The sequence below is a fragment of the Chiloscyllium punctatum genome, chromosome 32 (genome assembly GCF_047496795.1).
Source record: "Chiloscyllium punctatum isolate Juve2018m chromosome 32, sChiPun1.3, whole genome shotgun sequence".
NCBI classification, from domain to species: Eukaryota; Metazoa; Chordata; class Chondrichthyes; order Orectolobiformes; family Hemiscylliidae; genus Chiloscyllium; species Chiloscyllium punctatum.
This window is the reverse complement of record NC_092770.1, coordinates 41,528,381-41,553,525: the sequence shown is the minus strand read 5'-3', so window position 1 is coordinate 41,553,525 and position 25,145 is coordinate 41,528,381. Positions and strand designations below refer to the sequence as shown.

Below are 25,145 nucleotides of genomic sequence, written 5' to 3'. Positions count from 1 at the left end.
CCTTCAGTTTGGTGGGGGGATCTGCTTGTTTTCAGTTCCAGGCTAATGTTCAAAGTTTGCAGAAGGCTAAATTTGATTTGACAAATGTTGCATGTATCTTTTTGTCAGTATATTCAGCTTGAAAGAGATAGGTGCTGAGTTACTCATGAACTTATTCTCTGCTGACAGGTTCTGGTAATAGAATTTGTTCCCATTTACACGGGGTGGCATGGTAGCTCAGTGGTTAGCACTGCTGCCTCACAGCATCAGGGATCTGGTGTCGATTCCTGCCTTGGGTGACTGTCTGTGTGGAGTTTGCACGTTCTCCCTGTGTCTGTGTGGGTTTCCTCCCACAATCCAAAGATGTGCAGGTCAGGTGAATTGGCCATACTAAATTGCCATAGTGTTATGGTGCATTAGTCAGCGGTAAATATAGAGTAGAGGAATGGGTCTAGGTGGGTTACTCTTCAGAGGGTTGGTGTGAACTTATTGGGCTGAAGGGCCAGTTTCCATACTGTAGGGAATCTAATCTAAAAATCTAGACTGAAACCTTGAGGTCAAGATGGAACTTTCCTGAACATTACCTCACTTTTCTTTGGAATGAAAATTAAGCTGAAGTTTTTGCCTGTATGGGAGAACAAATTAATTCAACATTGCCCAACTCTGAATTGGCACCTAGAGTGTAGATATTGGCAAGCATAGAAATGCAAAGTATCTCCCTCAGACTGAGCAGCTTCCAGTCCTTGTGATCATTGATAGTGATGCTACTATCATCATCATGGGAGACATTGCTGAAGAGGTTTGGTGTTCTATTGGTAGCTAGGAATGAGTCAGAAAACTCACTATCAGCAAAGACGCGTGTGAATGCTGTTGTTAAACTGTCAAATCATTGTGATAAATTCCTCAGGTCAGGTGCTTCTCCAGTATCTTTAAAAGATCCTCATGGTTGATTATGTTGAAGGCCTTGGTCAGGTAAACAAATGAGGTCTTTGTTCTTTGGAATTTCATTTGGAGCCATCTAACCATAGGCAATACATGCATAGTTCCTCAACCTTTTCTGAAAACTCACTGGCTCTCTGCTGAGAGATTCTGGTAAATACATTATCCTAAGTGGTTCAGAAAAATTCTGGATGCAAGTTTTACCAGTGATGAAAGGAAATACCTCACTGAGTGTCAGGTGAGTGGAAAGTTCAAGTTCTTTTTACTTGTATAGATTATCACAATCCCCAGGGAACCATAACCCAAATTAATCAAATTTGCTGAATAATCCCCAATTTAAGAATTTGCTAACAGGATTTGGCATTCTGTACTTATACTTTAACACAAGTCAAAACCAACCCAAACTAAACTCAATTAACAAGCAGATGATACTTCAAAGAAAAAGTTAAATTTAACTTCAAGTGATACAGGGATGAATCTAATATAACCACAAGCATTAGCAATACTTCTTAACCACCATATGACAATTCATATCTGCACAATCTTCATAACATGCTGTTCTTTATTCATGCAAGGTAGGCTAGAAGTCCTATCCAACAGTATGTTTTACTTTTGAGTTTCATGGTTATAATTATCTTTCATAAGGTACACTTTTATGAACCTTGCTTCTGTCAAGTCACAACAGTCTGGATGATGTAGCTTTCAAAGTTCCAATTCAACTGACTAACCACTAACATACGTTTTGGCCACTTCCAGGCCAACAGTAAATAATATCTCTAGACTATTTACAAAGCTTTCCAGGATTTAGACCTTCTCACCTTCCTCTTGCAGTAATCCAAGAACTATTCTACTAGAGAAAACTGAGCTGCTGCTGAACTGATTTGTTTCTTCTCACAGGTTTGCTCTGCTCTTGTTTCTATGTCTGTCTAAATTCTCTTTGTGTCTGCAGCTGGTTGTTGATTACCTTTATCCTTGAAGCCCCTCTACTTTTCACTCTCTTTTTTACTTTGTGTCCATCGGCAACACAGTTTCTTTTTTTTTATTCCTGCTGATATTATTTCCAGGTTAACTGTTGTTTGAGCATGTGAGCCAATATTTCTTATAACGCAAGATTTTTTGGATTATTCTTTCAGGGGATATGAGCTTCTCCGGCTGTGCCAAAGTTTATTGTCCATAATTGTCCTTGGGAAAGTGGTGTTAAGCTCCGTTCTTGAACTGCTGTAGTCCATTTGGTATAGGCACACCAACAATGCCATTAGGGAGGTAATTCCAGGATTTTGACAGTGAAGGAATGCCGATTATATTTCAAGGTCATGGTGCTGAGTGGCTTGGAGATGAACTTGCAGATTGTGATGTTTCCACATATATGCCTTGTCCTTCCAGATGACAATGGTCATGGATTTGGAAAGTGCTGTTTAAAAAGCCTTGGTGAATTTCTGCAGTGCATCTTGTAGATTGTACACACTACTGCCACTGTGCATCAGTTAATGGAGTGAATGCACATTTATGGACATTGCACCTATAAAATGAGTTACTTTGCCTTGGATGGTGCTGAGCCTTTTGAGCATTTGTGGGGCTGCAACCATTCAGGTAAGTGTGGAGTACTCTGTTGCACTCCAGACTTGTGCCTGATAGATAATTGATTGGCTTTGGGGAGTCAGGAGGTGATCTTTTTCATTGTAGCATTTCTAACCTCTGCCCTGCTTTTATAGTCACAGTACTTATGTAGCAAGCACATTTTAGTTTCTGGACAATGGTAAACCCCAGCCTGGTGTGGGATTCAGCGTTGGTTATGACACTGAACATAAAAGGATTATGGGTAAATTATTGCTTGGTGGAGATGGCCATTACAACTGATCACTTTATAGCTGATGCAAACTCTTAGTGGTCTTTTTCAAGCATTCTTAAAAAATGGCATTCCATAGATATCTTAAAGGACTTGCTATTTTTTTCCTTACAATATAGCTACCAGGTCAGTGATGTCACAAAATATAAAATGGAGGATCATTGTATTTTTGCAGGATGCTTCCTTGCTCCCACATAGACTTTCAGTGTGCTTCTTGATGAGGTATTGTTTATTACCTTATATATATATCCACTGGGACAGTATTGACTCCTAGAGGTTTGCATTAAACAGGAGTTTGTTATACTTTGTTGATGGTAACAGCATGGGAGGTCCATCAAGAGAGTAACAGATCACAAGCTGTGGTTGCCTGTTGTTTGCTTCTTCACTCATACATGAAGATCATTACAGGATGTATTTAAAATGATCTGGCCATCTTTCTAGAACTTTTTTTTTCTGTGAGCGATGTTGGCTCTTTGTCACCTATGGCTCTATGTAGTAGTTAGTTTTTGACAGTGGCCACATCCTGGTAAACTGCTTTGATGGGCTTGTCAAACCAGGAAAGGGTAGCCATCAGGATTCTTCTCTGTATGACTTAAGAGATTTGTCTTCCCTGTCATGTGCAGACTGATTCAGGAGGATGAGACCAACCTATGGTCCAACTTTCTACAAAATGTGTCAGCATTGTGTTGTGGAATGTGTAAAGCTCAACAAAGCATAAGAGACATCCTTTCCCTCCACTGCATCTGGATTATAACTAGCTATCTAGACTTATCCTCTATTGGACTAAGATTTGTCAGGATGAGACAATGAGGCTTCCAATGCAATAACGATGCTGACAACAGATGCTTAGATGAACTTTAAACTAGACCAATTTTAAGTAATTTGGTTTTCTGGTGTTCTGCAGCTAGTTCCCAAGTCAGGTTCAAAGACTGCCTGAACTGAGGTATCTCCTTTGCTTCAGATATCATTGTACAATTTCTTCTTAATTTTCAACCTCATTTGGAAGCCAAGGTGTCTCAGACAGCACCCAACATGATATACATAAAATTACAGTTTGGTTGGAACCAGGACTCTGACTTTTCTCTATTTAGTACATTGCTTTAGGTTGCAAGTTAATAATTTAACATTAATTTTCATGAAAATTAATAAAGCAAATTTACCTACCTTTCCCATATAAAGTTCCATTCTGTGTGAAGCTTCCCCAGTCAAAGTTCTGGTAGCAAATGGCATCAACAATTGATTGATCTGTAACTTCATGAAAAAGAAGTTGTTCATCCACATCCTCATGATTTTTTTTCTTTATTTGTTCTTTCTGCCTGAGTATCAGTACGCAAAAGATGAATAAAAACTTTGGAAGAACAACTGAGAAGAATTACTTAACTTAATGATTTACTATAGATGTGCAATTTCAGCAGATGTGACTCTCTTTAACAACAGGATGAGTATTTATTTTGCTTTGTGTTATAAGATCTTTGAATGAAATCGTATCAGGTTCTGAGCAACCTGGGCTAAGATATTTGGTGAGCCTTAACTCTGTATGCTTTTTCCAAGCAGTGTGGTGAGGTTTCTCACTAGTCAGTGCTGAGTTTCGAATTGACATACATCATTACTTATTAAATGTATTGTTAACAGCTCAACCTGCCACTGGTTGTAATTCCGCAAAACTCACTATACAAACTAGCCATCAGGGAAAACGCAACATGGAAACCAGAGGAATATTCTTGCCATATCAACATGCTGTTTGCTCAAAAAGATTTTGATGTTGAATATCAGGCTATAATATCATTGGCTGTAGGTAGTTCCATAATGCTGGTAGGGAGGGAGTTCCAGAATATTGACCCAGCAACACGAGAAGGAACAGCAGTATATTTCAATGCCAGGATGATGAACGACTTGGAGGGGAACTTACAAGTGGTGGAGTTCTTATGTATCTTGTTGCCTTTGTCTTTCTAGATAGTAGTGCTCACAGGGTTGGAAGGAGCCTTGGTGAATTTCTGCACTGCATCCTGTAGAAGGCATATACTGCTGCTACTGATGTAAAGGGAGTGAACATGTGGTGCCAATTAAATGGCCTACATTGTCCTGGATGGTGGTAAGCTTCTTAAATGTTGTTGGAGCTGCACTCACATCCAGGCAAGTGTTCCATCTCACTCCTAACAAGTGGTTATGTCCCCATTTGTCTGTTCCCCTGTCTGTCTAGGTTGCAGAAGTCAAGAGTTTGGTAGGTGCTATCAAAGAAACCTTGGTCAGTTGCTGCAGTGTATCTTGTAGATGATACACACTGCTGCCATGTGCATTGGTGGTGGAGGAAGTGATATTGAAAGTTGGGAATATAATGTCAAACTAGTGTGTTGATTGATGTTTGACAGTGTCAAGCTTTTTGAGTGTTGTTGGAACTGCACCCATCTAAACCATCCTGACTTGCGCCTTGTAGATGGTGGAGAGTCAGGACATGAATTATTTGCTACAGTATTCCTAGCCTCCAACCTGCTCCTGTAGCCTCAATGTTTATACAGCTAGTCCAGTTCAGTTTCAGGTCAATGATAACCCCAGGATGTTGATGGGGAGCAAGCATGGATTCAGTAATAGTAACGCCATTGAATGTCAAGGGACACTGGTTAGATTCTCCCTTGTTGAAGATGGACATTGTCTGGTATGAATATTACTAGCCACTTGTCAACCAAAACCTGGATATTGTCCAGGTTTTGCTGCATTGTTTGATGTACCATTTCAGGATCTGAGGGGTGACGATTGGTGCTGACCATTGTGAAATCAATGCTAAACATCCCCACTTCAGTCCTTATGTTGGAGGGAAGGTCATTGATGAAGCAGCTGAAGAGTGTTAGGCCTAGGACATTACCCTGAGGAACTCTTGTATTAGTTTTCTAACCTCCAGTCTTATCTGCTGATATGCTTTTAAATTTGTGCTCTATTTCCCTTCCTGGCACAGTCTGTTTATCATTTCCTATATTCGTACCTTTCTCTCTTATCTACACTTTTTGATTTTAGCACATCTTCACAAATTTGATCCCTTGTATCCACTATTTAGTTTTAAAACCTCTATACTCCCCTAGTTATGTGACTCTCTACATCATTGGCCCAGGAAAATTTCAGGTGTAGAATGCCCCAATGAAAAAGCTGCCACTTTCTGCAGTACTGGTGCCAAAGCATCATTAATTAGAACCCACTGCCACCACGTCAATCTTTGAACATCCATCTCTCTAGTTTTTATTGATCAATGCCAATTTAGTGTAGATCAGGTCTTAATCAGAAGAGTATTACCTTTGAGTTGTGCTTCATAATTTGGTATCTAAATTCTAATACTGACTACAGAAATTCTTTTGAATCCTAAATAATGTCACTGGTACCTGCATAGATGATGGTGACTAGATTCCCACTCTAAGTTCCTCTTAGGCTGTGATCAGATGTTCCAAATGTAGGTACGAAGCAGGTAATAAAGCCTTCAGGACTCTTGCACTTTGCTGCAGAGAATAGTGTCAATCCCATTTACTATAATGTCCCTTATTGCCATTGTTACTCTTTTGCTAGCCACACTTGAACAACACTGTCATAGTCAGTTCACTCATCGAATATGCAGCCCCAGGTCTCTCCCTGCTAAATACCCTCAAATGGCATGCCATCTGCGCATCCTGCTCCCTCGGTTTGGGTACCTTTGCATCTGTACCACAGCAAAGCTGTGTCATACCTTTCCAAGAAACATCACATAATAGGACAGAAAGACTTATGACAGTGGTGCGCTGCCTTTCATTTGGTTTCTCACCTTTTATGAGGAGAGTATCCTACTCTTAGCATTCCAAATGGAAGTGGTATTGAAGGCTGCCCTTATACTGAGCCAGGAATCCTTGAGGGAAGGCTATTCCCCCTTGATTTGACTGAGGCCTGCTGACAACTACAAGAAGATTCCTGGCTCTGTTTCTGCACTAAATGGCAAGATAAGACAACAGTAATATGAATCTGGTATCTCTGGCTAAGGGGGCAAGGAAAATAAAGGCAAAGTAAGGCAATGCAGGGCAGGGGTGCTGTGATCATCCAGGTAGGCTCAGAGTGAGTGAGCACTATGAGAGTATGTAAACAGCCTGGACATTCAGTTTGGTCCAAGCTTGAGCTGGGTGTGTGTCCCTGAGTGCACAATGTCCTTACAATGTTAGTTACCAGTGCGCCTGATGGGTAGCACTTAACCTTCATAAGTGTCCTATATGTGAATCAGAGATATGCGTTGAGGGATCTTGGAGGCTGGAAAAATGGGACATTAATGTCTGTGGATGTGGAGTGTGTGCAGCTAGTGCACATAGACCGTGTGTTGAAATATTATTACCTGTTTCCAACATGGTGGCTGTTTGGAGGTGAATCCTCCAAGATTTCTACACAATGTTTTCCCAAAGTCTAATTTGGTAGTGAATTTGATCATTTCAGAATCTGAACATTAACGAGGCTCATTCAGTTGTTAATAAGAAACTTAACATGCATTAATTCTTGCCAACTGGCAACTCATTGCTGACTGGTAAGAATCTTCCTACCTTGCTTGTGGAAAGTGGAAAAGATGGACCAAGACAATCTCACAGTTGAGATCTGCCCTACTGCACTTCTCATCTCATTCTGCCACATATGTCACCGAAGCTATACCCCTCAGCTCTTTATAAGACTCTGCTTCAGGTTGTGAAAAAGACTTAAGACAGTTATATATATCTGTCTGAAAACATCTCATATCTCATATCTACATATATAGGTTGAATTAATGAGCAGCTATCTGTGAGATGCAGTATAATATTTGAAGTTGTTCACTTTGTTCAGAAGAATAAAAAAACAGTGTATCAGTCAAATGGATAACAACTGCAGAATTCCAAGGTGCAGAGTGGTCATATGCAGGTACGGCATGTAATGCAAAAAGCCTATTAGGAGAGCAGTTAAACAGAGATAGATGTTATGTTTCAGGACATTAGAGACTTCATCTTGAATACTGTGTACCATTTTAGTTTCCTTATTTAAAGAACGATATCAATGTGTTAGAGATGGTCACAGGCAGTTTACTAGATTAATACGTGGACGAGGTTGTTTTATGCAGAAAGGTTGGTCATGCTGGGCTTATCTCCACTGGAGTTTAGAAGAGTGAGAAATGAAATGATTGAAATGTCAAAAATCCTGAACAGTCTTGACAAGGTAAATATGGAGAGGATGTTTCTACTCATGGGTTAGTCCAGAAGTAGAGGTCACTATTTTAAGATTGGGGGTCGCCCTCTGAGGACTGAAAAGAGGAGATTCTTTTCTACCAGAGGTTGTGAGACTTTTGAACACTTTTTCAGAAGGTAGTAGAAGTGGGGCTACTGAATAAGGGAGAGCTGTAAGGATATTTTTAAAATAAAGGCATAAAGATTCTTCTTAGACAACACAGTCAAAGTTATTGGGAGTAGATGTGAATATAGAATTCAAACACAAACTGGTTCGCTATAACCCTAGTAAATGGTGAAGCAAGATTGAGGGGTCAAATGACTTACTTCTGCTTATATTATACATACATTTTCCATCTTCCCCAGTGCTCCACTGCTGTTTAAGTAGCCTCTGCTGCTTCTTATACTGTTTTACCTTCTCAATCTCTGTACCTTGCTCTTGACTGCCTTGTTACATTTGTCTAGTCTCAGAATGTTGTAAGTAGGTAGATAGAATTGTACTAATTGGTAATGTTTTACAAACCACTGAAATATTTCCCAAAGTCCAAGGTTTTGGATTCTGTCAATTTTCTGGATTTTGCCGGGCTCCATGCTATTCTCGAAGAGGGACCGGATTTTCTTATATTCATTGGAGAGTGGAGAGAGCTGAATACGCTGCAAAAAGAATCCAGACCATGAGTATGTAAGTGAGAATGTTCAAATAAAGATTCATTCTGTCTGGTTTATTTAATGATCCAATGTTCTCATCAGTGAAATCACTCTTGGGGTGTGGTGAGGGGTGATAGCAAGCTTATAGCCATTGGCTGTTTTCTCACCAATTTGTAGGCTGTACTGCCTATCTGGATGATACTACGATGTAATCTCATGTACTGTCCATATGTGGATCCAACAGGAGACAGCTGGATTGCTAACGTGACCAGCATTTTGATTTCCTTCAACAAGGAACAGCATCTAATGTGTTTCTAAAATGCAACAGGGTGGCTCACTGATATTTACACAGCCTGGCTGTCAGTAGAGGACAATGTGTGAATCACACTTAAGAACCATGAGACACTTTTACAAGTTTATAAGTTTGAATGACAACTTGGTGTGGACAAACAGTAATTTGGTAACAGACTAATAGAGTTATCTTCTGAATAGCCGCTATATGGTACCTGACAAATTGCATCACCTTACCCTACCAGTTCCTTAAAGTATTTTATCACCTATCCTTCCATTTTGAAGATGGCGGTGTTGGCATGCATGTCTGCTCCAGGCTGGTTGCATCCTTCTATCTCTCTTTCTTCTTTATCAGCTTTCTCTTTACCTTTTTCCTTTCCTTCATCTTCTGACGCCATGGAGAAGCCAGAGTGGTGTGGCGAGGCCTCAGCTGCAATGGTGGCAGTGCCTGGAGCAAGGACTCTTGGCCCCGGGAGGCTCACAGTGTGGATTTGGGGACTCAGTGAGTCTCCGGCTGCAGCAGAGGCATTGCCTGGAGTGGGGGACTCCTGGCTGCAGTATGCCAGAAGCGTGTTTGTCATTGCTGTACCCTGAGCAGAGGCCTGGGACACATAGCAGAGATCTTGCAAAGCCCTGGAGCTGTGTTTGAAGACCCCTTGTCTAGAAGGTGAACTCTATTTATGTAATTGCTTTATTTTCTTTTAGTAACTCAAAATGGTGCTGGATCATGGTGACAAAACACTTTTCACAGTACCCTTTTAGATATATGTGACAATAAATAACTCAAAAACTATATTTATGCCCAACACTGCATTGAGCCTCACCACTTCCTGTTAAGTATGGTTCAGCAGTTCAAGGACAGCAATCCGATGTAACAGCCTATCCATTTTGTCATTCATCAAGGCAGAATATCTTGGCAGCTTTAGTCTACCAATTGTCACGCAATTGTGTTTGATGTCATTTTGATATTTGTTCTTCGTTGTTTTTCTTTCCTTGACCCTCTAAAAGTGTTGAAAACTTAAAATAAAAAATTTTAAACACAGTTTTCCCCCAAAAAAGTCCCTGAAAAATCCAGCACCTCAATGATGAGCTGTAGACCCAACTCTCGAACCCCCTTAATCACATTTCCTTAAGTGAGATCTAAACCACAGGGAGTGGATGATGGACCAGCACCTTATAGCAGGAATTATAAACGTGTAATCAAATACATTAAATGTAAACTGGCTGTTGCAGAATCTCAGTAACACTACGATGTAATAGAGGAAAGGAGTTTACCGTGTATCCTACACTTGTTAAAGCTGACTTGTCCCAATAATCTGGAATGCTTTTAGATTCACAGGAACTGGCTTCCCCTTGTCCTGATTGAACACTATTGTAAAATTAAAGAATATTAAATATTACACAATATTATACAATACAAAGTCATATAAGACACTTGCAACATTTATGAATTTTGCTTTCGGTGAAATAGATGTCAGAGGTGAAGAAGTGAACATTGTTTACATTTTGGTATCAGTTTCACCAACCATTCCTAAGCTCAGTACAACACAGGAGAGATGTTAAAATTACACATTCCCAAGTTCAGTACAACAGAGGAGAGAGGTTAAAATAACATGAAGAACTGCGGGTGCTGGAAATCTAAAACAAAAACAGAAATTGCTGGAATATCTCAGAATTAATATTTAGAGTCCAGTGACCATTTTACAGAACTCTGAAGAAAATTGACCTGTTGAAACTTTCCAGCATTTTTTGCTTTGGTACAGGAGGGAGGTTTCTTGCTCTGCCTTATTTCAATTACTAAACTGGTAAATACAGCATAAAATTTCTTTTGCACAATCTCAACCTCGAACACTCTTTTTTATACCAATTTTCCACAAGTCATTCTTCTGACCTTTCAGAATGTGATCTAATTATATTCGATCTTTCTCTCATATATACATTATCCATTTGGTAGCCACGTTGGAATAATGCAGTTGCTCAACTCATGATTTTATAACCATTAACTTTAAGTAATAGTTCTCAAGGCAGCTGAGTGGCATGGACCTGAAACTATAAACAAATCCTGAAGCAAGACATCAGAGAATCTGAAAAGGATCTTTCTATTTCCTCTTAAATATGCAAAACTCCAGGGGATTGGAAGATAGTCAGTAGAATTCCAAGATAACTTCATCATATTTTCCAGTAACTCTAAGTGATTGTGATAGAATTAATAGAGGAAACCTATTCCCTATGGGGGACAAATCATTAATAATGAGGTTTCAATTTAAAACTACGACTGAGGATGGAGAATTGGAGTAAATTCATCAGAGAGTGTTGGGGAGTTTCATCTCAAATTGCACACTTTTACACTTGGCACACTTTTACACTTTTACACTTTTACACAGACCGTTGTGTCTTTTAAAAAAAAGTGGATAAACAATTTAAAGAAGAAATAAAAACACATCATAGTGAAAATGATGCATTGGGATTAATTTGGATTGGTCTACCAAGAGGTTCCTCTGTGCTGTAAAGTTATTTAATGCTGAATACCAGGGTATTTTGAGAGATAGTTTGCCAATAAGACAATCAGAAAACCATCTTTTGGAATAAAATTAAGTTCAAAGAATGTACAGTTATTCAGTTCTTTAGTAAAATTGGTTAAACATGCATTAAGCAGATTTTACCTTCAGGATCTGCAGAATGCAGCATTGCCTGTGATTGACTTCAATTTTAACTCAAGTCTTAAAGTTTGGAGCAATGAGACATTTCTTTTTAAACTCAGAGCACAACAATTTAAATACCAACAATTTCCTACTTGAATGTTCTGTTGGTATGTTTTGAAGGTGGCCCATATTCGAAGAGGGGTCCTAAGCCATTTTGTCATAAAGAGACGTACAGCAAAGAAACAGACCCTTTGGTCCAACTTGTCGATGCCAACCAGATATCCTAACCAAATCTAGCCCCATTTGCTTGCACCTGGTCTATACCCCTCTAAACCCTTCCTACTCATATACCCATCCAGATGTCTTTTGAACATTGCAATTGTATCACCACTTCCTCTGGCAGCTCATTCCATACACACACCACCCTCTGCGTGAAAATGTTGTCCCTTAGGTCCTTTTAAAACTTTACCCCTCTCACCCTAAACCTATGCCCTCTAGTTCTGGACTCCCCCCACCCCAGGGAAAAAACCTTGTCTATTGACCCTATCCATGCCCCTCATAACTTTATAAACTCTCATAAGATCACCCCTCAGCTTCCGATGCTCCAGGAAAAACAATCCCAGCCTATTCAGCCTCTCCCTATAGCTCAAATCCTCCAACCCTGGCAACATGCTTGTAAATCTTTTCTGAACCCTTTCAAGTTTCACAACATCCTTCCAATAAGAGGGGAGACCAGAATTGCAAACAATATTCCAAAAGTGGCCTAACCAATGCCCTGTATAGCCGCAACATGACGCCCCCCACCCCCCCAACTCCTGTACTCAATTCTCTGTCCAATAAAGGAAAGCATACCAAATGCCATCTTCACTGTTATATCTAACTGTGCCTCCACTTTCAAAGAACTATGAACCTGCATTCCAAGGTCTCTTTGTTCAGCAACACTCCTCACGACCTTACCATTAAGTGTATGTCCTGTCCTGATTTGTCTTTCCAAAATGATTTGTCTTTCCACCTTGCAATTATCTGAATTAAACTCCATCTGCCACTCCTCAGCCCTTTAGCCCAAACTCCTGTTGTACTGTCCACTTCACCTCCAATTTTGGTGTCTTCTGCAAAATTACTAACGATACTTCCTATGTTCACATCCAAATCATCGGCACTCCACTGGTCACAGGGCTCCAGTTTGAACAGCAACCCGCCACCACAACCCTCTGTCTTCTACCTTTGAGCCAGTTCTGTATCCAAATGGCTAGTTCTTCCTGTATTCCATGAGATCTAACCTTGCTAACCAGTCTACCATGAGAAACCTTGTCAAACACCTTACTGAAGTCAATATAAATTACATCCACTGCTCGGCCCTAATCTTTGTTACATCTTCAAAAAACTCAAACAACTTTGTGAGACATGATTTCCCATGCACAATGCCATGTTGACCACCTCAGTCCTTGCCTTTTCAAATGCATGTACACCCTGTCCATCAGGATTCCCTCCAACAACTTGCCCACCACCAATGTCAGGCTCACCGGTCTATAATTCCCTGGCTTTTCCTTACCACCTTTCTTAAATAGTGGCACCACATTAGCCAACCTTCAGCCTTCCAGCACCTCACCTGTGACTATTGATGATACAAGTATCTCAGCAAGGGGCCTGGCAATCACTTCCCTTGCTTCTCATAGAATTCTATGACACACCTGATCAGGTCCTGGGGATTGAGTGGATAAATTGAGTGATATGGGCGGCACGGTGGCACAGTGGTTAGCACTGCTGCCTCACAGCTCCAGAGATCCGGGTTCAATTCCCGCCTCAGGCGACTAACTGTGTGGAGTTTGCACGTTCTCCCCGTGTCTGCGTGGGTTTCCTCCGGGTGCTCCGGTTTCCTCCCACAGTCCAAAGATGTGCAGGAAAAAAAAAATTTTTTTTAAAAACTGGGCTGCACGGTGGCACAGTGGTTAGCACTGCTGCCTCACAGCGCCAGAGATCCGGGTTCAATTCCCGCCTCAGGCGACTCTCTGTGTGGAGTTTGCACGTTCTCCCTGTGTCTGCGTGGGTTTCCTCCGGGTGCTCCGGTTTCCTCCCACACTCCAAAGATGTGCAGGTCAGGTGAATTGGCCATGCTAAATTGCCCGTAGTGTTAGGTAAGGTGTAGATGTAGGGGTATGGGTGGGTTGCACTTCGGCGGGTGTGGTGTGGACTTGTTGGGCCGAAGGGCCTGTTTCCACACTGTAAGTAATCTAATCTAAAAAAAAATGTGCTTTTATGAGTTGAGTGGATTTTATGCATTTTACAATATCCAGCACGTCCTCCTCTCTAATATAGACATTTTTCAAGATGTAACCAGTTATTTCCTCACATTTCAATATCTTCCATGTCCTTCTCCACAGTAAACATTGATGCAAAATACTCATTTAGTATCTCCCCCATCTGCTGTGGTTCTACACAAAGGCTGCCTAGTTTTACCATCCTGATTTCCCTCTTAAGTAAACTCCTACTGCCTTTGTACTCTTCTAAGGATTCACTTGAATCTGCTATCTATACCTGACATATGCTTCCACCTTTTTCTTAACACAAAACCTCAATTTCTCTCATCATCAAGCATTCCCTACACCTATTAGCCTTGCCTTTCACCCTAACAGGAATATACTGGCTCTGGATTCTTGTTATCTCATTTTTGAAGGCTTCCCATTTTCCAGCTGGGAGCATATCAAAAGGTAAGGGAGTAGGAGAGAGGATAGTAAGAGACAAAAAAAATATAAATCAAGGAGCATACATAATTGCAGTTTTTAAAAATGCTGCCACTATGACTGGTAGTAATAGCCCTAATAGAGATTGGCTTCACATATCCGTGCAATTCATGTCAAAGTTGTATAACTATGCAAAGCTGAACAACAGCCTAAAGAGCTTGTGATTCTTGGTAATGGTATGATAGGCATGCAAAGACCTGAAGTTAGAGGGAAGAATCACAGTGTAACCTGAATTTACAAATTAAAATTCCCATGGATAAAATCCCTCTCCCAATGCGATATTCATGTAAAATTGCCCTTAGTGAGACTGTGACTAACAATGAACCTCCTATAGATGTTCCAAATAAAACACCTATTTGTGTAAAAATGCCAATAGAGTAAAACAAACAAAAAATTGGGAATTATAGAAAAATCTCTTCAAAAATTAAGAATGACACAAAAAAAACAATTGAGAACTAACATTTGAAAACTGCATCTACTTCTTGAAAACTCTTTTACATCTGGTATTCTCTTTATATACAACTGTAAAGGTAAGGCTGGAATTTGAGCACAGGCCCATCACAACTTATGGGGAAGTTCTGTCTGTTTCAATTTTCATGCACTAAGGCTTTATTTAAATACTCTTGAAGCTGTGAAACAAAATATGCAAAAATAAAGCAGTGTAGTTTCATACTAACACCACTGGAAAATTATATGCATGAGAATTTCATGTGGAAAGTTGCTAGGAATGCACACCTCCAAAATAAACCACTGGACATTCCACCAGCTGATAATACACTCACAGAACCATTTAGTTCTTATATATCATAAATTCTAATGATTATTCTGAGCTTTTATCGATGCTATGAAGCCCTGAAAGGGAAATGTTCCCATCTGGACACACTATTGGTAGAGCTTTCCAAGGTCCTGTGGTACCGGCACAACTTTCCAAACCACAAGTGGTTTGTCAGAACATTGTGATTTCATGGTCTGTGATTTTATATCCATTAATGTTAGCAGGAGCAATGTAGCTGACAATAAAGGAGCAAATTACTGCAGGTGCTGGAATCTATACTGAAAACAAGAAGTGCTGGGAATCACAGCAGGCCAGGCACCATCCATGGACAGAGAGCAAGCCAACGTTTTGAGTCTAGATGACTCTTCGTCAGAGCTGACGTGAAATGTGGAGGGGGCAGCATTTTTGCAAAAATTGGATGATAGCTGAATGGGACTGCAGCTAACAAAGTTTGTGAAGCGTTGAAATATATGGAGGATTAAAGATGGAAGGCTGGTTGGGGAGCACTGAAATAGTTAGGTAAAATTTTCATCCTGAGATAGAGCCAGGTTTAGAGTTTAGTGGCCCGGCAATTTCTCCCGACCAATTGGTATGTCTGTCAACCTCTGACCATTTTGCCAACAAGGATGGCTTCTGATGATTGTTGACTATCCAGTGATGGTATTAATTAAGCTAATTAAAGTCCAAATGACAGCACTCTTCACATGCCATCAGAACATTCTAGAAGGCCCCACAGCCCTGATGAAGCTTGCATATGGAAAAGTGGCAGCATCCTGCCATCAAGCTGGAGAGGCCAGAGAAGCATCCCTAATGAAATCCCAGGCTATCAGCACCTCACTACAGCCAAAGGCCATTCTGTAGAAGCTGACTCTATGTCTTTAAATAATGCCATCTAGAGGCAATGCCCACATGAGAAAGAGGAGGAGACAAGGACAGATCCATAGGACATTCCACAAGTAGTAGTCCAGGGACAGTAAAATACATGTCATATCTAAAGATACTGTGGCATGATCCAAAAATCCAAGCGTGGAAGGAGGTGAAGGAAGTCATATTTTGTGAAACAATGGAGAGAAGAGACACTGAAGGATTATGGTACAGTCAAGAAATCCAGAGGTGATAATGTGGCAGTTGCACGTTGTGGCACCAATCATGGCAGCACTGGTTGTGGTAGGGTACTGCTACCCATCCTCCTTTTGAGCTGAGACTAATAGCCCACTTAATTAGCACTGGTTGAGCAGAAACCAGCATTGAATCTTACTGAGAAGAGGCACATGTCTTACACAACAGGATTAGTTTGCTACAAGTTCCTTTGACTAATTGGACAAAATTTCAAAGACGATTGCCATCTTTGTTGGCAAAATCGATGACATGTCTGTCTCCATCAGGGGCTCATATACTCTGCTTCTTCACACAAAGACTGAGTGCCTCATCAAATTGTGTGGACTTAATGAAACTTCAAGATTAACCCTTTTAGAACCATTACCTTACAAAACAGGGATCGAGGAGAAATACTGTTTTACAGACATCATTACACAGTCTTTAACTTATGGCTTTTGATTAATGCCATTGTGTGCTATGGCAAGGCAGTTGCCTGACTGGAGAACTCAAACATGAAGTTACAGGAAAAATGTTTCGGCACAATGTGAAGGAGCAACTAGTAAGATTTTGGCTGTGAAGGTGCCTTCACGGAAAAATCTGAATGTTTATCAGAAAAAGCTGGAAAGTTTGGAATAAACACATCTTTTGTGAACAAGCAAAGAATCCTCAAGTTGCCTTTGCTGCTACCTACAATTCCCACCCTGAGTTGCTTGATGCTGATGGTATTGCCTGAGCTACAAAACATTCCATTCTCCATTATTACCATTGTTTGCCTCACTGAAGACTTCAAACTCTGCAAGATAATAGAGGCTGAATAAACAAACATACAATAATGAAAAGTGCTTGCCAACCTCATTAATTGCATTTTTAATTACCTGTTTACTTTTGTCTCCACATCTTCTTTAGAGATAAATCTTGGCCTTCTCCGAACTTCATGTGCACTTTCAGAAAATTTATCTTTTTGGATCATTTCTAAGAGAAGGAAGACATACGATTTCAAATACAGGCAATGAGAAATCAATATGCATCCAGAAATGGAATCTCAAATGATTTTGTAAAATAAAATTCTTTGGGCAGTGATCTAAGTAATTCAATCAATTTGTGACATACTCAGGACCATTCACAGATTACATATTTTTTAGCAGCTCTGGATAGGGATCCTGAATTGTAGTTGTTCTTAAAGAGCTATAAGATTAAACTAAAGGAACAAGTAGTTTTGATGAAAGCTAACTTATTGAAGATGGTGACTGGAGGAGGTGTAAGAACTGCTGCTTTTCTATTGAGAACTGGAGATCATGTTTGAGAAGGTGACACTACAGCAGGTGGCCTTTTTTCAGGTTAAGGGGTATCTCTGAATGTGAATATTTGGTGCAACACTTAATGAAGCATATGCTGACTTTTCTTATCCATAACTGACAGCCTAAAACAATTTACTCGGTAGTGCCACTCGTCACATCCTCCCCAAAACTTTAGGACAAATGACAATCGGAGCAAAGGGTTCTGTTTCCCACTAGAATGGGATAAATATCAAATAGCCTGAGGTTTCCTTATTAAACACTGGAGTAAGTTAAAGATTTATTTGTCATTATATGCCTTCCAATAGTTATGACCAAACAGAAAAACATTCTTAATTCTTTATTTTTCTTTTAATAAACCAACAGTATACAAAAAGATACATATTTATACTAAACGATCAATATATTTTTCTTTTTGAAAAAAAAATTGATGTTTTTGTATAAGATGTTTGGATATGAGTGAAAATTCAGGTAGTGGAAACCAAACAATAGATCAACAAGATAGAAAGGAGTGGAGAAGGGGTTCTGTTTGGAGATGAGCAGAAATTACAAGCTAAATTTTAAAACAACAGTTCTCAAGTACTATCTATGGAGTTAGGTTTCAGTTCTGTAACGATCTCATTGAAGATTGGACAGATTCAGTGGTTAAACAGCCTACTTCTGCTTCTTTGTAGCCACCCCAATTTTGTGGAGTGAGGTTTGGGGGAGGAGGGAAATGGGTCATAATTTCCTCCACTGAATACCAGACTATTCTGGTCTCCAACAAATTCTCCAAATTTACTCCTCTATAGATACCACGAAACTAAAATGCATCAACAATGTCACATTACATTTGTAAATTACACAGATTACAGTGTTACATGAAGTGACCGTACCTTTAAAACTTAATGTTTCATTGAATTCTCCAATAGATACTTCAGCGTTGCTATTGGCCAAATAGACATTCTCAAGGTCTGCCGATGTCACATGCACATCATCCTGTGTCAAAAATGCCCATTGATGATCAGATTTCTGGCTTGTGAAGGCTTAATACTTCAAAGCAAAGCTTACTAACACATCACTTAGTACTGTTGTTTGTTTTAGTGGATGGAGAAGTAGGTAAACATGGACAAATGTAGAATCTAAAGTGTCAATTCTGAGAGAGGCTGGAGAAAGCTCTGGATGATAATGATGTTTTCAAGTATTAGATAGGATTGCCAAGGATTATCACGATTTAAAAATAATGAAGAGATGAGAAGATTTGTTTTCTCTCTGAGTGGTAAGAGCTTTTGGAACCCTCTTTCTTGAAAGGCTGTGGAAGCAGAGTCTTTGAATATTTTTAAGGCATGACAGGAAGGAGTAGGCAAGAGGTTTTGCTGACACAGGAACGGAAACTAAAAGCTAAGTTACAGAAGAGGTTATCAAGTACTATCCACAGACTTATATTTCTGATAAACTAAGTGATGAAAGGCTATTGTAGTTAGGCATAAATGTGGAGTGATCAGATCAACTTTGATCTTAGTGAATGGCACATCAGGCTAAAGGCTCCATGTGGCCACCTCCTGCTCCTAATTCATATGTTCAAATCCAGAGACCAGAGTGATAAGGGATTTAATTATTTATGGATACATAAAGTCATGGGGTCATAGTGATATACAGCACAAAAACAGACGTTTCAGTCTAACTCATCCATGCTGACCAGATATCCTAACTGACTCTAGTTCCATTTGCCAGCATTTGATCCATATCCATCTAAACCCTTCCTATTCGTATACCCATCCAGTTGCCTTTTAAATGCTGTAATTGTACCAGCCTATATCACTTCCTCTAGCAGTTCATTCTACACACGCACCACCTTCTGAGTGAAAATGCTGTCTCTTAGGTCCCTTTTATATCTCTTCCCTCTCACCCTGAAGCTATGCCCTTTAGTTCTGGACCCACTCACACCAATCTTGTTTATCTATGATTTTATAAACCTCTATAAGTCATTCCTAGCATTCGAGCCTCTCCCTATAGCTCAAATCCTCCAATCCTGGCAACACTCTTGCAAATCTTTTCTGAACCCCTTCAAGTTTCTCAACCTCCTTCTGATAGGAAGGAGACCAGAATTGCACGCAATATTCCAAAAGTGACCTAACTGATGTCCTGTACAGTCACAAATTGTCCTTCCAACTCCTATACTCCATGCTCTGACCAATAAACAAAAGCATACCAAATACCTTCTTCACTATCCTATCTACTTGTGAATCTACTTTCAAGGAACTATGAACCTGCACTCTAAGGTCTCTTTGTTCAGCAATACTCCCCATGACCTTACCATTTAGTGTATAAGTCCTGCTCTGATTTACTTTGGTCAAAGTATAGGTTGTTAATAAGAATGGAAGACAGACAAAACCATATAAAACTATGTTTACATGTAGGCAGTTGGCAATGATGTAAATTAACAGGAGCTGTCATTAGAGCAGACAGTGTAAATACATAAATGAGCAAACAGATACATCTTCAACAAGTAAAAATTGAAGGATATAGTGAGAAGCTTGGAATTGAGGTCTATGAAGAAATCGAGTGCTTGGGCTTAATGACCTTTCCTTGATTCAGAACATCCAAATGTTCTCAGCATTTAGAAAAGCTAAGTTTTGATAACACAGGCTTCTCTCTATATCCTGCTACCCTATAAATGCTGATCAGTGCTGCCTTTGTGTCCAATTTATAGGGTTTAATTTAACTTTAATTATAAAACATAAGACAATTACAATTACAGATATTTTTGAACAGCCTGTTCAAGCATGCTATCACACATGTCGGGCTCAGATGGGATTGAACCAAGATGCAGGGGCGCTACCACAGCACAACAGGAATCCTCAATTATAATTATAGACTGAGCATGAGGTAGCTGATGTGAAAAGTCCTTCAATGCTGATTAGCTACAAGATCACACATTTCACATAACTTATTAAGTGTACCACGAAAAGTATAAAATAATTATTCTTAATGTGAGTAGTGATTTAGCCAACTCACTTCAGAACAACTGCTCATGGTTGATTCTGTACATGTCTGCTGCTGTTCTGGTTTGAATTTCTTCTTCTCTCTTCTCTTCATACTACTGTGGTCCTGGACTGCTAAGTGTTATTATAGTATTAGCTCTTGCTCAGTACTACTCTTGTATATTGTCACTGGCAACTGTGGACTCAAATTAACTCGCCAATATGTAAACAGTGTACAATCAGTCTTGAATTGGCGAGATACGCAGAAAGTAAAAAAGCACAGAATGTACATTGATCTAACTTATCTTCTAGACTTCAAAACCAGGCTCCAGTATGTCCATTTACAATATTACTGTTTTTTTCACTGCTTTATCTCTCTAGGCAGTATGTGCCTAATTCTTGATTGGTTTCTTAAGATCATCATCATCTTGCTGATACCATTTCCTTCCGTCCCTTGACTGGTGACTAATGCCTGACTGTAATGACTGCTGCTGCCAACTAAATAAATCACTTTATTTATTCCCTAGAAAGATAGAGTTTGCATGTCCAAGATCAAATCAGGTTACTGCACGAGCCTACAATGTTATACATACTTGTTACATACTTTGAAAGCAATTCTAGGTAACGGAATTGGGATATAAGGCAAATATGTGTGTATCTCAAGGAGCTCTGTTCCCCTACAACATGGCCACAGTGTCAATGCTTGCTAAATCACTTATCAATAGCCACCAAGCCTATAGATGAGAAACTGGCATTCAGACCACAAGACACCAACCTCACGTTAACATGGTCTTATCATACCAAGCCAATGTTTTGTCCCACACAGGAAATACACAAACTGAACCATCTCCTCCAGTACCAGGAAGTCAGACCCAGGAAGCAATTGCAAGAGCTGGACTTTCAGCTCAGAACTTTAAGAACCATGAGCTAAACATTCTGGTGCAGGCGTTCAATGAGATGAAGGACAATCTCTTGTTAACCGCTCCAAGATTTTCCCAATCATGGTGAAGACAGCTTGCATTCAGTTTGTGCAGAGCTCCGAAAAATTGAAGTGCAGTGCCACTAGCACTTTTGCAGCCTGCTGTAATCTAGCAAAGTCATTGAGACTTCTGCATATTTGGTGTCTCCCCTCGGATTCAAGCATATGTCATGCAAAGCATCTCAGGGGACACAGAGTGCATACACCTCCTCAACCTTGGAGGAATGTGTACCCAAGTCACCTACACAGCACACAGTGCTAATAAGTAAGGCTACCAGATGGGAGATGCTGTTTCAAATCAGCTGGAGGAAATCCCCTTTTCCAAAGAACATTGCACTGTCTCATCTCCCTCTCCCTATTGTCCTTACAGGACAAATAGGCAGAGGTCAAGAAAGGGAGATGAATGGTGTTGAAGACCAATGCTGAGATCGAATGTGGCATGTAGTGTGAACCAGGATCCTATCTAAAGAACATATGAGTGTCAGCAAATCCCCCATTTCACCTGAACACGACCACGGAAGAGGCATTCCCGGAATTATATGCTGGTAGTTCACAAGGCTGTTTACTTTGGGAGGCTATTGAGTTTGAATGGTTTTGGGTTGCAGGGAATGTGGATGCAAAGTCAAAGGGTAGTACTGAATTTATGAGGAAAATCCAGTCTGACAGCATGCTAAGCACTAGATGTAGTATACAGACCCATCACTGAAGAATGATAATGGTTTTCATGTCTTCAGCTCACAGGTTGTAGTCCCACCCCAGACACCAAAACATATTGGGAAACAAAAGAAGATAAATTTGTCTGAGCAAGCATTGTCACACCAGCACAGATACCGGCACACTAGTGAATCGATGTATTGTTTTAATGTCAAGGGCATTAGGTGAGGAGTGCAGCATTACTGCGCTGGAGAAGGTGTCAAAGGCAGAGATATCAGTGTACAGTCCCCTTTGAGAGGGGAGGACTGTCATATTGATTCTCCATGGGACAAAGAGGTAAATCCTCAAGAGTCATAGGTTGTAGCTGAGCACTTGGACATCAGCAGATGTGTGACAATCTGGCAGAGTTCTCCGAAGTATTGAGCGTTCGTGTCCACAAATGTAGTAGAATAGAATATGCAAATGAGATCAGAATAGAGATGTCAGAAAAAGCCTCTAAAGACTGAGATCTTAATACTACACTAGAGAGCAAACTGTAGTGTAAAAATTAAGATGAAGATGTTATAATATTGAAAGGAATGAGAGAGACTCACTCTGTGTTATGGATAAAATAGAGATGCTAGTGACCAAGAAAAATGCCAGCATAGTAAAAGGGAGCATTCTCAAAGATCATTTAAGGTGAAGGGTGGAAGGTATAGGGGAGATGTCAGGGGTGGGTTCTTTACCCAGAGAGTGGTGGGGGCATGGAATGCGCTGCCCATGGGAGTGGTAGAGTCAGAATCATTGGCGACCTTTAAGCGGCATTTGGATGGGTACATGGATGGGTGCTTAATCTAGGTTAGAAGTTCAGCACAACATCGTGGGCCGAAGGGCCTGTTCTGTGCTGTATTGTTCTATGTTCTATGTTCTATGTTCTATGTTCTATACATGCAGCTATCCACAGCCCAGAGATGCTATGTAGAACTATGTACCCTTTGTTAAATTTAAAAAATATAAAACATAGTTACTAAGCGAGTCTGGAGCAGTGTTTTTAAGACTGTAAGACTGTGCTTTTTTTTAGGTCTGTAGATGGTTAAGGAGCAAAGATGGCCTTTAGTAGAGTGATGTGCTCTTCCTGAATATAGACTGGGACTGCCATTATGTTAAGGGTTTAGATGGAGAGGAAGTTGTTAAATGCGTACTCAAAAATCTTCTGATTCAGTATGTGGGTGTACCTACTAGAAAAGGTCACAAAACATGGCCAACTCTTGGGAAATAAGACAGGGAAAGTGACTGAAGTTTTGGGGGGAGCATGTTGGAGTATACTTAAGAGGGAAATCAGGAGGGCAAAAAGGGGACACGAGATAGCGTTGGCAAATAGGGTTAAGGAGAATCCAAAGGGATTCTATAAATATATTAAGAACAAAAGGGTAACTAGGGAGATAATAGGGACCCTCAAAGATCAGCAAGGCAGCCTATGTGTGGAACCACAGGAGATGGGGGAGATACTAAACGAGTATTTCGCATCAGTGTTTACTGTGGAGAAGGACATGAAAGTTATAGACTATGGGTAAATAGATGATGACATCTTGAAAAATGTCCATATTACAGAGGAGGAAGTGCTGGATGTCTTGGAACACGTAAAAGTGGTTAAATCCACAAGACCTGATCAGGTGTACCCCAGAACTCTGTGGGAAGCTAGGGAAGTGATTGCTGGGCCCTTCGCTGAGATGTTTATATCATCAATAGTCGCAGCTGAGGTGCCAGAAAAGTGGAGGTTGCTAATGTGGTGGCACTATTTAAGAAAGGTGGTAAGGAAAAGTCAGGGAACTATAGACTGGTGAGCCTGACCTCAGTTGTTGGAGGGAATCCTGAGAGAAAGGATTTACATGCATTTGAAAAGGCAAGGATTGATTATGGCTGGCCAACACAGCTTTGTGCTTGGGAAATCATGTTTCGCTAGCTTGATTGAGTTGTTTTGAAGAAGTAATGAAGAGGATTGATTAGGGCAGAGTAGTGGATGTGATCTATATGGACTTCAGTAAGGCGTTCGACAAGGCTCCTCATTGTAGACTGGTTAGCAAGGTTAGATCACTTGGAATAAAGGGAGAACTAGCCACTTGGATACAGAACTGGCTCAAAGGTAGAAGATGGAGGGTTGTGGTCGTGGATGGTTGCTTTTCAGACTGGAGGCTTGTGACCAGTGGAGTGCCATAAGGAACAGTGTTAGGTCCATTGTTTTTGGTCATTTATATAAATGATTTGGATGTGAACATAGGAGGTATAGTTCGTAAGTTTGCAGAAGACATCACAATTGGAGGTGTAGTGGACAACAAAAAAGGTTACCTTAGAGTACAAATGGGATCTTGATTAGATGGGCCAATGGACTGAGGAGTGGCAGATGGAGTTTAATTCAGATAAATCCGAGGTGCTGCATTTTGGAAAGGCAAATCAGGGCAGGGCTTATATACTTAATGGTAGTCCTGGGGAGTGTTGCTGAATAAAGAGACCTTGGAGTGCAGGTTCACAGTTCCTTGAAAGTGGAGTCGCAGGTAGATAGGATAGTGAAAAAGGCATTTGGTATGCTTCCTTTTATTGGTCCGAGCAGTGAGTATAGGAGTTGGGAGGTCATATTGCGGCTGTACAGGACATTGGTTAGGCCACTTTTGGAAATCTTGTGTGTAATTCTGGTTTCCCTCTTATTGGAAGGATGTTGTGAAAATTGAAACAGTTCAGAAAAGATTTAAAAGCATGTTGCCAGATTGGAAGATTTGAGCTATATGGAGAGGCTAAATAGGCTGGGGTTGTTTTCTGTGGAACATCGGAGGCTGAGAGGTGATCTTATCGAGGTTTATAAAATCATGAGGGGCATGGATAGGGTAAGTAGACATGGACTTTTCCTGGGGTGGGAGTCCAGATCTGGAGGGTGTTGGTTTAGGGTGAGAGGGGAAAAATGTATAATGGACATAAGGGGCAACTTTTTCATGCAGAGGGCATGTATGAAATGAGCTGCGAGAGGAAGTGGTGGAGGTGGGTGCAATTCTGCAGAGCTGGGCAGAAAGGTGGCAAATGGAGTTCAATGTGGGCAAGTGTGAGGTGATTCACTTTGGTATGAGTAACAAAAAGATGG

The 25,145-nt window shown here is 40.4% G+C and overlaps 1 protein-coding gene across 1 annotated transcript in view; it reads right to left on the bottom strand.

Moving 5' to 3' along the window:
- LOC140457797 (protein mono-ADP-ribosyltransferase PARP12-like) overlaps positions 1-25,145 on the bottom strand; it is a 52,350-nt gene that overhangs the window by 3,105 nt on the left and 24,100 nt on the right. The window contains exons 7-11 of the mRNA XM_072551419.1: positions 18,316-18,418; positions 17,021-17,117; positions 10,165-10,258; positions 8,474-8,604; positions 3,929-4,080 (exon numbers count right to left, since the gene is read on the bottom strand). Of these exons, the coding sequence (XP_072407520.1) occupies positions 3,929-4,080; positions 8,474-8,604; positions 10,165-10,258; positions 17,021-17,117; positions 18,316-18,418 (577 nt within the window). The remainder of the gene's footprint in view (positions 1-3,928; positions 4,081-8,473; positions 8,605-10,164; positions 10,259-17,020; positions 17,118-18,315; positions 18,419-25,145) is intronic.